This window comes from Morus notabilis, unplaced genomic scaffold (assembly GCF_000414095.1).
Source record: "Morus notabilis unplaced genomic scaffold, ASM41409v2 Scaffold297, whole genome shotgun sequence".
Taxonomy (NCBI): Eukaryota; Viridiplantae; Streptophyta; class Magnoliopsida; order Rosales; family Moraceae; genus Morus; species Morus notabilis.
This window is the reverse complement of record NW_010357726.1, coordinates 334,604-350,009: the sequence shown is the minus strand read 5'-3', so window position 1 is coordinate 350,009 and position 15,406 is coordinate 334,604. Positions and strand designations below refer to the sequence as shown.

Sequence of the window (15,406 nt, the reverse complement as noted above, 5' to 3'; positions counted from 1 at the left end):
ATCGTTGTGATTCCCTTGTATGAAATTAAAGTTAAACCATTGCTTTTATGGTCTATTTATCTGTTTTACCTAGAAAAAAAAAAAGTATAGGTTAAAGTGTAGTTCTACTATACTTTTTCTTTTTCTTTCTTTCTTGAGGACAAATATACATGGTTTGTTAGTTCCCTCCTATATCCGCAATCATTGAGATGGCTTTTTTTTTTATTTTTATTCATGTATATGTCAACTTGTATAATGTCATTCCAAAAATGGAGATACAATAACGAAAAATTAAAAATCAAGAAAAGATTCATTTTTTTCCCTTCTTTCTTTATTTGAATCCGCTATAAATTTTTTTTTTTTTTTTTTTTTTTTTGCCTGACAATAACACAGCTCATGAGTCTCATTAGCCGAAAAATCCGGAGATCTTTCTAGCGAGACTCAGATCTTTCTAGCGAGACTCGAACTAAAGATGTCAACTACTTTTGCTCTTTGATGTGAAATTGGTGCAATTCAAATATACCTATTGAGGTCGCAAATAAAGTTTAACTTATCAAAGAAAAAAAGTTTGAAAGTTTAAATTATCAAAGAACAAGAAGTTTAAGAGCTTAAACTGATAAAAGATGCTAGTCAAAGAAAGACTCCATCCATTTATTCTAAAATAATTAAAAGGTAAAGCTCAAGAGGACTTTTATCACTATGTTTAAAATAAAATAAAAAAAAGACTTTTCTTAGTTTAGGTGATTAAGATAAGCACTATGGCCTAACTTAGGCAAAAGGTTATTGTTTCAATTCAACTGAGCAGTCAACAAAAGAATCAAATTTAAGTAATACTTCTTCACCACCCAAAAACAAACAAAACTATATTTTTATTTATTTAAAATTATATTTTATTTAACAACTTGGCCTCTGCTTATGAAGCCCCACACAAGCTCGGCCACGTTGAGCATTATCATTGATCAGCCTTGTATGCAGGTGAACTAAACTCTGCCTACCCCTTTTTTCAGGATTTGTGCTTTCAAGTCTCTGTCCCACTTATTGTAGTTCACCAACCATTATCCAAGATCATGTTTATCATCAACTCAGCAACAATGCTCCCAAACTTATTCCATACTAAACTTATCCCATGATTCCTTTCCAAATATAAGGTTGACTTTTTTCATCAATAGTAGCAAATCGTGCTTCCAAAAACTTTCTGACACATAAATAGAAATGGAAAGCTTTTTAATAATTTATTAAAAGGAAAGTACGCCAGCAAAGCGCTTTAACATGTTTCTAAGAAACCAGAAAAAAGTACACCAATTTATGGCAAACATGCAATTCTATGGATTGGCAGGCATGTAGATAGCAGAGCATATTACACCAAGGAGATGATGCTGCATAAGGAGCCAGAAAATGGCTATTTCTCTGAGCCGAAACTTGTGGCTGATACACTGTATGAAGTTCCCATCCCAAAATATATTTTTGACTTAAGCAGCTAAGCTTTTCGAGGCAATCTCAAACACGTTTTCTGATAATCCATTGGTGGACATGATCTTCTCCAGCTGTGCCTGCAAACACCATATCATCTTTCGATCACCGTTGCGATGTAGAAATGGTAATGCAGGGTTTTATTAGAAGCTGAGCTTCTACTTGGACATATATAATTATTAAGTCATTACACATTTTCATGGCGGTTAAAACATATGTATGGTTCAATGAAGATTATGTTCCGAGGTAAAAGGGATATCTTGATACTTAAAACTCCAATTATGTTCCAATATAGCAAAAGTATACCTTGGCGTGATTTTGCCGGGTTTCATCATAACGCCTCCACCTTGAGAAGGCTGACACCATGCGGGATGCCACCTGCAATCCGAATAAAAGACGATGTTAAATAACAAAATAAATGATAGCACAATCATGTAAAGAAAAAAATTCAAATAATGACAAGAACACAAGATTAAGAGACTTCTGTAAAGGACCTGAGGGTTAAGTTTGTCTAGTTGCAAAACGATTTCTCCCAACAATCTGTAGCCTGAGCCGTTCTTTGCATGGAAATTCACAGGAGACCCACAGAAACCTCCAATGAGCGAGTATACCTTGTTCGGATTACGGAGGTCAAATGCTGGGTGGTTTAAGAGGGTCCGAACATTCTCAACATTGCCAGGAATGTCAGACATGGCTTGGAGTGCAAACCATTTATTTACAACCTGAAGAAAATTTGAGAAGAAAATAATTTTACAAATCACGAAAAACTAAAAGATAAAGAGGAGGAGGGGGGGAATCCCAACAGGAATCAGAGAAAATAAACTATTGTTGAAAGCGCAAAAAAGGTTTCCACCAGAGAACAAAATTGTATCAGAAAAGAACAAAAACTATAAAAAGATGCAGCAAATCATAAGGTTAGCAAAAATGTCATTTCAGATATAAATGAGACGATCTAGCATGGATCACTAGTTGTGATGAGCCGGAGCCTATAAGCTACAAATAGCGTAGAGTTTAACTTGGGAAATATCTAACAACAAGACTTTAATTGATGGTCGTCACCACATAACTTTGTTTTCAAACACGACATAATTCAAAATTTACTAAACCCAAACACGTAGTAGTAATAATAATAATAATAATAATAATAATAATAATAATAATAATAACAACAACAATAATAACACATTAAGAATGACGATGGCTACTTTTTTTTTGTTGAATAAAAAAAGGGGGATCTGGTGATGCACTTCATGTCCCCTAACCCCTTCAGCTACTTGTTATGAACAGTATAATTCACCAAAAAGAATGTTCAATTTGTATAGGTGCAGATCCCATTCAAGACCCACCATACACTCTCCGGAGAGAAGGATGAAAGAACATTGGAAAAGTAGAAGAGTTCACTAAAGCAAATCAAGAGCAATTAAGTCAGAAGTTTACCAAATAGTCATGCTGCCACTTGTTATAGAAGTCAGCCAGAACATCATCACGAGCTTTACCGGGGTTTTGTGCTATGGCTGCCAAAGCTGCAAATTGTTCAGTCATATTTGTGGCTGACTTATATTCATGCAGGGCAAGCTCAGTAGACTCTGGATCTTCAAGGGATGCCAGATATGCTATAGGTAAAACAAACCATAAACACAGTCAGTCCATGAAGAGCTCACAAAACAAATCTAGTGTTTCTTAGAAATTTTGACAAAACAGACCAAGAGCAATATTCTTCAGGGCACGCCTCGCCATATTAGGATGGTTGAACTTATACTCTTCCGAGCTCCTATTGTTTGCAACCTGGGAAAGATACAAGAGACATTTGAACTTTCTACAATAAGCCAAAAAAAAACAAAAATGAAGCATATATATCTAGATTTTGCCAAGTCATGAGAGAATGCATCGTACTGTGCTAAGAAGCTCTTCTTTTAGTTCATGAGCAAGCTGCTTCCTGATAAAAGAACGAACAGCATAAACAGCATCGGGATCTGCAACTTCCATCATGTCCATTATTTCCCCTTCACCAGGCATAGTTATTGCCTTTGCAATGAATTCCTGATCCCAAAGAAAAATTAAAAAAAATATAAAGCTCATTCAATGTGCTAATCCTTCCCTCATCATCTCCTATAAGACATCTCAAAATAAAAAAGAAAAGATGTCCAGTAATACTTTATCCAAGCTTGGGTCAGTCAGTATGCTTTTTAGCCCATGCAGAAATTGGGGGTTAAGCACCAACGGTTTGTTCTGTTGAATATCAGCAACCAAGCTGAGCATCAGCTTCCGTGCCAGCACTTGTCCGGCCTCCCAACTAGAACAGAAGGAAGAACCAGTAAATAAATCACAATCAGTTACTCATGTGTTGAACAGGATTGTGTTGCAGTTTTGGGATACAAACCGATTAAATTCATCTGAATCATGAGCAAGGAGGAAAAACAGATCACTATCAGTGAGATCAGAATCTAGACGAATAGGAGCGCTATATCCCCGTAATAGAGATGGAATTGGACGCTCAGCTATATCAGAGAACACAAACTCTTCTTCTTTCTGTTTGATAGAAAAAACAAGAAAAAAACGGTTGGTACAGGAAAAATGACCAAAATCTTCTAAAGTATTTGTAGAAAAACCATCTTAGTTAGTTCTAATAACAGGCGATTTGCATGCATACGAAACCAATTTGATGTTCTCCTAACTTGACACCACACAAAATTAGCATCTTAATAAGTAAAAACAATATCAAACGTTACTGTTTTCTTGTGTTGCAGATAGATTACACATATATCTTCTTTAACCTGAAAATTAGAACAGAACTACTAATATACCCTACTCTCATGCATAAAATCGTGGGACAAAAAATCATACAATAACACCCTGCCCCCCACAAAAACCCACCCCCAGCCACACAACAACGCTGGCCACAAAATATCATGAAGACATTGTAGATTAAGCAAGCACAAGCTTCACATAACAGTTCTTCCCTAACCTTGGTTACTCGAAGAACCGTACTGTAAACCGGTTCATTGTTGCTTGAGATAGTTTGAAATTTCCCATCATGATACACAGAGGATAGAGGCATGTCCTTGCCTGTTGAATCCAGCAAACCCAATGCCACAGGAATGAACGTGGGTTCCTTAACTGGCTGCCCAGGAGTTGGAGGTACCTCTTGACTGAAAATGCCCCAGCAAGCACAATTTGTCAGCAACTAGACCAGAAAATGACAGTAACATTTCCACCTTGCATACCTGAACTTCAAAGAGAAAGTACGAGCTTCGGGGTTGTAAAATGATGTAACTTTAACAAGAGGGGTGCCAGCTTGCGAGTACCTGCATATTGGTTGAGCAAAAAAAAAATAAAAAATAAAAAATTCCAAACAATCAATCAATTAATCAATTGAATCCCAGGGACCAGAGGTAAGATGTGAAAAGAAAAATAAATACACACCAAAGTAGGAAATTAGCAAAATCTGCATCATTGGCATCACGCATGGCAGCGTAAAAATCTTCACAGGTTACAGCTTGCCCATCATGTCTCTGGAAATAAACATCCATGCCCTGAATAGGAAGGAAAAAAATAAAAATTCTCAAAATGCAGCTTATAATTTTGAAGCAAATATTATTCACTTATACAAAGATCAGTTAGGCTGAGACATATACTAAATCTCACTTTTCGGAACCCTTGGCTCCCCAGTAAAGTTTTGTACATCCTGACAACTTCAGCTCCCTGATAAGATGGATTACATAAACAAACCCTTCATGCCTTTAACAACAGTTCTCTGAACACATGTTTGCATACAAATACACAGACCAAAACAAAGAGGTTGCAGTTGAATAAAGTCAAACCTTTTCATACACCTGTCAGGAAGAAAATAAAAACAACCAAGAGTAAGATATCTCTTGACAAGAATACATATATGAAAAAATAAAGCTCATAAGATACAGTGATAAGTACTAAATCATACCGTCACTGCAAGTTGAAGTTGGTTGCGACCCCAGATCAATATATGAAAACAAGATTGAACAAGAAAGCCAAAACCCCCAACGTTAGATGATAAAAACATTCACCATGACAAGAACCATGTATATACCTTATATGTGTGGGTGTAAAAGCTTACCTGTGTAGAAGTTATCCATCTGTCAAAGTAGGAAAAGCAAAGTGAACATCATTGCAAAGCAAATAGTTAATAAAGGAACTTAAACAAAGAACGGAAAGCCAAAAAAAGGTTGATAAAGGATTAGAACATTTATACAACTTAAGAAGAATAAGCTATGTCAAAAGTGAAAAAGGAATTGATTTCCAACCTTAATGTATGAATGTGGCCGTACAGGATGAGCCATGGGACCAGAATCCTGAAAATGCCGAAAAAATTAGTAATTATGAATATTAAACATACTGTATTACTATACTAGTAACAAAAGAATTCAAGAAAGAACCTGTGGAAATTGATAGTTTCTAAGCCTCATAACATCAGCAATCCGCTTCACAGTTCGGCTGCCCATGTCAGATGAAAATTCCTACAATAACGAACGAGATAACAAAAGCCATTAGAAAAGGCAAAACCCCCCATTTTACCATATCAATCTAAAACCTTATTCTCATAGAGTTTCAAATGTCACAATACAACCAAAAAATTTAAAAGGCTATACCTGATCACGGAAGACGGTCAGACCTTCCTTTAGGCTGAGCTGGAACCAATCACGACATGTTACTCTGGAATTGATTTAGCAAAACGCTTAGTTCAAACTTCAATGTTTAAGAAATCTAACCAAAAGGAAATGGGAGCACCAGAATATGAATGCTAAACCCCAATTAATGGCCGACACATATTTCAAATGAGAGATAGACAGATGACACATTGAGATATAAAATCTAATATGTAGCCATCAGAACATACTTGGAATTAAAAGAATAAACTCAAAGAAAGGCACAGAGAACGCATATTGTACAAAAGAATACTAATATTATGTCTATATTTGAACCCACCTGTTGCCAGTCCAGTTGTGGAAATACTGCAAAAAATGACATCAAAAATGTTATAAATCAATTCAATCTGAATTCAGATCATAACAGCACATTGATCCATAAGTACTGTTTCAAAGATGTCAATAACAAACCTCATGCCCTATAACTCCCAAAATTGCAGCATAATCTGCATCTGAAGCAGTTTCAGGAGATGCCAACACGAGTTTGGAATTGAAGATCTGTTGAAGAATATAGAATAATAATTTACTAAGATCAAGGGAGGAGTATCTACTGTATAAACTCCAAATTGTACAGAAAATATACATTCAAACTCTTGTTCTCCATAGCTCCCCTGCAAATTAATTACAAAACAAAAGGCAGTAAGTAATTATAGCACAATTACTATAATGGTTGTCATTAGGGGGCGGGGGGGTTGGGGGTGTGGAAACCAACATGAGGAATGCAAAATAAAAAATTGAACCCATGTTATAAATGGAACTTACATGTTAAAATCAGGTACAGCTACAACATTGAAAAGATCGAGGTCATATTCAAGACCGAAAACCTGTTATCAGCATCATATAACAGTAGTAGGCCTTAGAATCAAGATTCAAAGAATAAACTGATATCAAAATGAAAATTATTGTTAAATACAAAAAGCAAAAACTGACATCCTCATCCCATTTCATTGCGGCCTTAAGCGAATACATTGCATGTGCAGTCTTTGGAACGTCCGGCGCTGGGGTCCAGATCCTCAGCAACACCTTCCTACCTGAGCGAGTAACAAATGTGTCATCTCTGCTCTCCAACTGCCCAGCAACCAAGGCAAACAAGTAACAAGGTTTCTTAAAGGGATCTTCCCAAAGGGCAAAATGTTTTCCACCCTGAAACAAAAGCATAATACTATTTACATTTAAGTCGCAGCAGCATAAAAAAAATTATATAAAATGAAATCTAAAAAAAAAGAATATTATTTTGACATGATACAACAGAAGTCCACCTCCAAGTCTCCCTGCTCCACAAGATTTCCATTAGACAACAAGACAGGGTACAGTGATTTGTCAGCTTCTATGTAGCATGTGTATTTTGCCATTATGTCAGGGCGGTCCTGCTCAGAATGGGAATACTTTAATTTAGTGGACTTGATCAACATATCAAATTTAGAGCACAAAATGAACAGCTGCACCAAGGGAGGGAACCTGATAATAAGTAATTTTACGGAAGCCCTCAGCTTCACACTGTGTGCAAAAATTCCCTGATGACTTGTAAAGCCCCTGAAATAGAACAAAATATATCATACACACACACATACCCCCACCCACCCCAAAAAAAAAACAAAAAAAAAAAAAGAAGAGCGCTCGTCTTGTAAAGGCTCTCAAATTCAATAGTCTTGTTGCACACCTCTAGTGATGTATTCTTCTGAGGATATATCTCCGTAAGGATTTCCAAGGTAAATACACCAGTGGGAGGCGAAGGAAGTGTCAGATGGCGAGAATCCAAACGGTAATCACCCTCCTATACAAGAAAAAAATCGATTACAGTGAGCATCTATTAATTCACATTTCCTACCATAGAAAATGGATATAGAGTGATACATGATAATACCATATGAGTAGAGAGTAACTAAGCGCAAACTACAAGTCAAGTATCAACATTGAAATGACAAGCTAGGCATCAAGTAGAAAAAGCAAAATCCAATGCGTTGCTATAATAACAACTTTTTTTAAAAATCCCAGGTACTGATTCAGTCCACCAAATTCACATACCTTGAGTTCTTGGCCATTGACCCGGAGTGAAAGTAACTTCATATCTTGGCCATTCAACACCAATGGAGAAGAAGAACCTGCTATGCAAGATAGTCGCGTCAATATCCTATTACAGACAAGAGTACTACTTTACTAGGTTGTAACACCTATTACAGAAAAATGAAGAAATTTTCTGATTAATTAATGCAAATGAACAAGAAACGACCACAATATGAAAGATTAATATAGTTCCAAGAATTGATAAGTTTAACGAGTAATCCCCACTACCTTCAACTCTCGGGGAAACAGATATCTTTGAACTAACGATCGTTCTCTCCTCACCCAAAGAAAATCTCAAATCCACCTGAAGTGTGCAGCTACTTTAGTACACAAAGACAGTACAACATACAGAAAATCAAATCTCAAACCCAATATGTATAATTCACTTAGATACATACCGTGTCAAAGTAATAATCAGGCTTCTTGTAGTCCTTCAAGAATATCTCTTTTGGTACATCCATTTTTGACTCGTCAACTTGCTTGGGCGAGGTTTCTGTGGAAACCGAACAGATTAGCCTCCTGCTCACGTGCTTAGCCCTCTGAGATACAAAGAATTACCAGTTATGACCAAACTAACATGCGTACATGTATACATAAAGCCAATGCACCAAGAGATTCCATTGAATTCAAAGCAACTTACAGACAGTGAAGGGTATGAAAAACGAAAATGCCTTCGGCACGTGAGCTAAAAATAAGAAACACCAATATAGAGAATTCAGAAATCTTCTATTCAAACAGATGTAACAAGCACTCAAAAGTAACAATAAAAACACAAAATCTGGAAAAGAAAACCATAGAATAGAAAATAAGACATTATATTCAACTATGAGGAGACGGAATCCACAAACCTCCGAAGAAAGAAAACGCCGGTATTTACCGATAGTTTTTGCCGAATTCTCGAAACCAACACAGCACGTTGGCTGAAGCTGCCAAAAAGAGGACGAGAAACCAAAATCAGTGAAGATTCACAATGAGAAACAACAAACTAAATATGTAAAAGAATCAGAAGAACACAACAGAACAAAATCGTGACTCAAATTATAGCATTTGGTGACAAAGATTCCAAATTTTTCATAAAAATGTGAACTTTTCAATAATTGACGCATTTTCACACACGAAAACAAAAACAGACACATAACGATTAATCAATCAACAATTAATTATGATTAAGAAATGGTTAATCACAGGCGCGGATGAGATTAAGCCCAAAAAACTCGTCCTCAAAAAACCCGAACTCTTGTACGGAAGAACCAAACGAGCCATAATTCCAACTCAAATCCTAGAAAAGCCTCCAGAATTCCAAAACCCCAGAAAATCCAACAAAATCGGGACCCTCCAAAAACCCTACTCGGAAACTGAGCTCAGAAATGGCGGTACTACTAATAAAAAGGATATACGGATAATACAAATTAATGGACGAGAAAAATTCAATAAAAAAAATTTTCAAAAAAAAAAAGTCTAAAAATATGAGTAATTCAAGAGAAACATAAACACAATCTGATTAATCAAAACTGAGAAAATGATGAAATGATCGGCTTCGTTTTTTTTCTTACTTTCTTTAGTGATCGAAAAGTGCAGAGACAGAAACAGAGGATTCCTCCAAAACAACTAAATGAAGCAAACAATGGCTGTCCCACCACAAGATATTTATTCATGACAAAGATTAAAATAATAAATTGAGATATTCATAAAAAAATATTAATTTAGGTAATTTAATTAAAAATTTATTTTTCAATTCCTATTGGAGGATTTACAGGTTGGGTAATTTGAAGGAAATTCAGTTTTTTTTCTTTTAAATAAAAAGTCTTATTGGAGAATGGAGAATACTGAGGCTGAGATTATGGAATAATTAGTTTTGATTTTTTGCGTCATCATCCAATAAGACGTCGCCGTCTGTCGTAGATTAGAAAATGTTGGCCCACTTTTTAAGGACCGGTCAGTACGAAGTCAAATGATTTGAATTCTGGGCAGGATGGGCCTTGACCTGGACCTACTTGATCATTAGTCCAGATGAGCTTAGATTCATAAGAAATTTTGGGCCCAACAGTAAGGCCTTTTTGGGCCTAACCCAATTTGTGATGGGAGAAACCTGAAAGGGGACTTTACAACAATACCACATGTTTTGAAATTAGATTGACATATCTTAGAAAACATAAGTTGTCACAGTTTAAGATATTTAAAAATTATAAATATATACACAAAAAAGCACAAAAAATCTTACAAAATCTAAAATACTAGAAGTACAAGCGTAATTTTAGTCAAAACACAAAACTTAGATATTTTACTGTGTTATATTTTATAATAGTTTTAGGACTCATGATAAAAGTCAATCCAATCTTAAAAATCATATTATATTTCCTAAATATCTCAACCTAAAAGGGAAAAAGAGACAAATACTCATCCGTAAGTCTAGATTTTTACCACTTACTCTTGATTAATATTTATTTAGTCAAATAATTATATTAGTAAAAATGTATTTTAATCAAAAGTAAAAAATAAAAATCAAGACACGTGGTAAATTTAGTAATTCTCTCAAACTTTTTTTTTAATTTGTTCTTACTTTGTTAAAATACCACTCAAATAGTACTAATTAAAATTTATACTATCAAAGTGGCACAGTAAAAACATGCATTTTATTAAATCAATAAAAAAGAATATTAAGTGGCACACACTTATAGTTTGAGTGGTTTAAATGTAAAGATAGCAAAAAAGAATGATTGTATATGTAAATTTCTCATCCAGGGAGATTGTCTTCAAAAACTTTGGGAAAACTCAAAAGGTAGTAAGTAGCACATTTTTAAAGGATGTTTTAAGTAAATAGTATATTTTAGTAAATAGTACATTCAACGGTAAATATTTATTTACCCGATATAAATACATTATTTGTTAGTAAATACTTGACGCAAATGTCGTATTTACCAATTTATTAGTACATAATATATTTGCAATGAGCAAATGAATATTTATTCTTAAATATTTTATTTGCTTCAAGTATTTTAAATATATACTATTTATTTCGAAAACATTTCAAAAGTATGTTGTTTGCCTCTATAAGGTTGAAGACGCCACTTCGTTGTTTAGCAAGTTTTTTCAATTTTCCATTTTCAGTTCCCTGATTTCTAGCACCATGCTTATTGTTTCTCATTTCGCTCTCCCAATTTGTGTATTTCTTGGTTTTTCTTAATTGCGTTGTTTATTTCCGTATTTCGAGTACTATGGTATTGGTTTGTTTGTTCTATAGTGTTTGTTTGAGTTATGAACGCGTTTGAAACTCATTTTAAAATGATTTTATTTTTTGTATAAAAATAAAAATATAAACATTTTCAATCTTATACATAAATTATTTTTAAAAATACGTTTGGTAGTTTTATCAAGAGATTGTTTTCAGTGTAAAAAAACTCGTTAATGTATTTCTTTATCTCTCTGCTCGAGAGAGGAGAAAACAAAAACAAAAAATGAAAAACAATTAAAAGTCATTTTTCATTTCTCTCTCATTTTACACTAAACTAAAAAATCGTTTTCATTTCCGTTTTTTATCTTTATTGCGTCAAACGTCATTTTAGAAACATTTTTATATTTTTTTTCTCAAAAAATGTGAAAAATAAAATCATGATCAATTCCAAACACCGCTTATATTTTTATTTGTCTTACTTCCTATATGGCCTTTATTTTGTTTGAAACGGATGATATATTTCAAAGCATAAAATGACATTACAAATAGCAATTCATATGTATAGTTTTTACTATACAAAACACGAAAGCAATAGATAACCGGTTTTCTATATAGTCTTTTTTATTGCTTGGTATTTGTCAATTAAAGAGAAGAGATATACTTATTATAGTATTCCCAATGTTGTGCAGTTTTGCTCATCTACTTCACGGGTCAAAGAAGAGTATAGACCTAATTTATGTAGGCGAAGTTTGGTAATAAATTTATTCCTTAAAAAATAAAAGTTTGCTAATAAATTGACCCAAAAGTTAACAGGTGTTCCTTTTGAGGATGCTTTAGTATTATTATTATTATTATTATTTTGTAACCAGATCAATAAGTAAAACAATCTCCACATAATAAATTAATTAATTACAGGAGGATTCTTTAAAATTAATTATTGTTTCAAAGAGATAAGATGAATGCTTAGGCAAAGCCAAATCAATTTAATAGGATAGTATTAGTGACTATCATGTCTAGGTATTTTTTTAATGACTTGATTTGAATTTTGAAATCTAATCAGTCAAACAATATAAGCAATAAAATTGTTTTTTTTTTTTTTTAACAGTCTAATTGTGTGCAAGTTACAAAGTGGCTTATTATGATTGGACCTTCACCGAGATCTGCAAAATGGAACAGAAGACCCGAAAAAAATACCAAAATTTAACATGGAACCAAAACCATTAGGACTTTATTAGCTGCATATGCAAGAAATTAACTTGTTTAATGTTATAGCCACCTAGATTGTGGATTAAATTAATAGTTAAAGGAACCTAGGCAGCGTCCTGATTATGGGCCTCATTATGAGTAATGAGAACTGTGTTATTTATATAAACGTAAAAAGACACTTTCCAGGTTTATTCCAGTGCCTTTGGTGCCTAATATACTGAAAATACTGAAAATACTGAAAAAATGTAATATATATATATAATATTGAACATTGTATATTCCACATTTGGTCCAACATCGACAGAATGATCCAAATTTTTTGCTGGGCTTTTTTTCTTCCTTTTGGTCACAAATAAATGGCAGATTGAGAAATAAATAAGGGAGAAAGAGGAAAATAGATTAAGATATGAGATGAATTAAAATTAATAGACCAATAGTTTACATAAGTTAATAAATAGGCTAAATTACTGTTTTTGTCTATAACTTATCTGGTTATGAACCATAACTTGACAAGTTATTATCCATAATTATTCATAACTTGTCTGGTTATAAACCATAACTTAACAAATTTATTCATAACTTATCTAATTATGAATAATAACTTGATAAATTATGACCTATTAATTTTTATAACTAAAAATTAACCTATATACTTTCTTAAACTTTTCATATTCGCCTATTTTCTTAAATAAAACAATAAGAAGATAAAAGGAGCTCAAAAAGCTTGAAACTAGTTATTCAGGTTTTTGACTAATTAATTGGCTATAAATATGTTGCTGAAAAGTAGACAAGTGTCCGTTGTTTTTTTTTATTATTATTATTATAATTGATTGGATAAACTTAGGATGGTGATGTGTGACAATTTCCCATGTCCCACATCTTTCAGATGCAAAGCATGCAACTGGAAAATGGACACGAATGACCCATTGAGTGGACATTTCAAAATTTTTGTGTTTTTTCTAGAACAAATAAATGTAAGAACAAAAAAAAAACTGATAATGTCTTAATAATTCAATATTTATAAGCTTTTGTCCTCGGAGTAGCCACCAAACACTAGAACGTTTTTTATATTTGTTTATGGTTTGTTCCACACACTTGTACTCTCAAATTGTCTACCAACTGCGGGGCAATATTGTAGTGTAACTGTAGATTTGTATTCAACTCATTTTCAAACTTTATTTAAAAAAAAAACCCCCATTTTTTTCTATATGATAAATATATACAAGTGTTTCAATCTGAGCCGTTGATCAGGGGGAGATGTTATGGGTGATGAAATGATCGCAGCCCTCCATTTGTGTGGTTTCACATGGAAGCATGTGCTTATTGGTAGAACCAAAAGAGTGTTTTGGACTGATGTTGAAAGAGCCAAATCCAAATGTGATTTTTGGTCAACAGAATTGTCTTTTTTCTGGATATACATATATATATATATATATATATATCTATCCGTGTGTGTATATAAATCTTGCCACTACAACAATGATATCACTTAAGCATAGATAAAGATATATCTGTGTGAACACAAACATAGAGGAATTGGTTTCATGTTGTGTGGTTAGATGAAAGTCTGCAGGGAGTTTTATTGGTCATTGTGTTTAACTCTAATCAGCATTCATAATTAACCACTTGTCTTTTCATGGGACAATTCAATGATTACTCCATCGTGTGGTTCTATATTTGAGGCAAAGGCCCTATGTAGCTCCTTTGGCCATTTTATCTAACCCAAAAAAAAAAAAAAAACCCTTAGTTGGAGGATTCGAATCATGGTTCATGGTTCGCTACAGTATTTTTTCTTAAAAAAAAACCCATTAAAATTCCCATATTTTGTACCGACAAAGACCTGCATGGGATTGTCATTTAAGATCCGTTTAGTTCGTTGATTCAAATTTTTAATTTGAATTTATATGTAATTTTATGTGAACTTTTTATTATAATAAAAAAAATTAGATATAACTGTTTCTGAAAATTTTTTACTGTAGTAAAACTTAAATTTTAAATTCGAATGGAAGAAATAAACGGACCGTAATAACCAACAAATAGAACACTCAACCAAGGCTCAACACGCAACCTTTTTTATAATGATTTTAAAATTTATCAAATGTTTGTTCAACTAATGGAGTGGAGAAAAACATAAGAGAAGTAGATAAAATGTAATTGCTCATTTAGAATTAATTGGATTTTTGGTGCTGTAATTAGTATGGTTCATTAACTTTTAATTTTCTTTTCAGGTTTAGTCTTTGGTTATAGATTTGACGTTTAGCAACATCTTTTGACATTTTATCAATTTCAGTCTTCTGTCAAAGATATAAATCTCATGGAGCGGTGCGACAATAAATAATAATAATAATAATAATAAACAATTAACTGCCAGTTCTTGAAATATTCAGACTAATACCCTCATTATGAATTTAATCTAATTATAGCCAAATAATCAAGACTTACGGAGGCAAAGATACCACAATAAAAAGCACTTGCCAACAATCAAGCAAAAAGAAAGAAGGAAAAAGAACGAAAGAAAGAAAGGCACTTTCAACAAAGGGAAATTGGATGCATGCATGGTGGCTAGCAAAAAGAAGCCTCAAGTTATATAGATGCTATATATATATATATATATATATATTATAGATATTCACACATATATATAAATATTAGGTAAAAGTAATGAAAAGACAGAAGCCATACTTCATACTGCATAGCAATTGTCAAACCAATTGCCACTATATATATATATATATATATATATATATATAAGATTCGGTGTATATATATCTCAGTCCTCAAGAGTTTTAACAAAATGCACTACGAAAATCTTTCTTTTTTTTTTCCTTTTTTT

At 33.2% G+C, this 15,406-nt stretch overlaps 1 protein-coding gene across 2 annotated transcripts; it reads right to left on the bottom strand.

Annotated features, from left to right (window-relative positions):
• Positions 1–1,188: 1,188 nt before the first annotated feature.
• LOC21407001 (puromycin-sensitive aminopeptidase) lies at positions 1,189–9,789 on the bottom strand. 2 transcript variants are annotated; one of them, XM_024175436.1, is made up of 32 exons: positions 9,749–9,789; positions 9,044–9,121; positions 8,836–8,880; positions 8,594–8,734; positions 8,424–8,499; positions 8,157–8,233; positions 7,792–7,905; positions 7,590–7,664; positions 7,391–7,498; positions 7,062–7,274; positions 6,894–6,955; positions 6,715–6,742; positions 6,543–6,629; positions 6,412–6,437; positions 6,075–6,138; positions 5,862–5,942; positions 5,730–5,777; positions 5,543–5,561; positions 5,390–5,394; positions 5,271–5,282; positions 5,095–5,151; positions 4,873–4,982; positions 4,674–4,754; positions 4,415–4,598; positions 3,830–3,978; positions 3,604–3,742; positions 3,343–3,489; positions 3,153–3,234; positions 2,887–3,062; positions 1,944–2,171; positions 1,756–1,827; positions 1,189–1,529 (listed from the first exon to the last, which is right to left on the bottom strand). In XM_024175436.1, exons 4-32 carry the CDS (start codon positions 8,654–8,656, stop codon positions 1,449–1,451), a joined length of 2,664 nt encoding a protein of 887 aa, XP_024031204.1. In that variant the 5' UTR covers positions 8,657–8,734; positions 8,836–8,880; positions 9,044–9,121; positions 9,749–9,789; the 3' UTR covers positions 1,189–1,448. The 2 variants fall into 2 exon arrangements, with proteins under 2 accessions (XP_024031204.1, XP_024031203.1); XM_024175435.1 differs by lacking the exon at positions 9,749–9,789 and adding an exon at positions 9,381–9,579.
• Between the last annotated feature and the right edge of the window lie 5,617 nt (positions 9,790–15,406).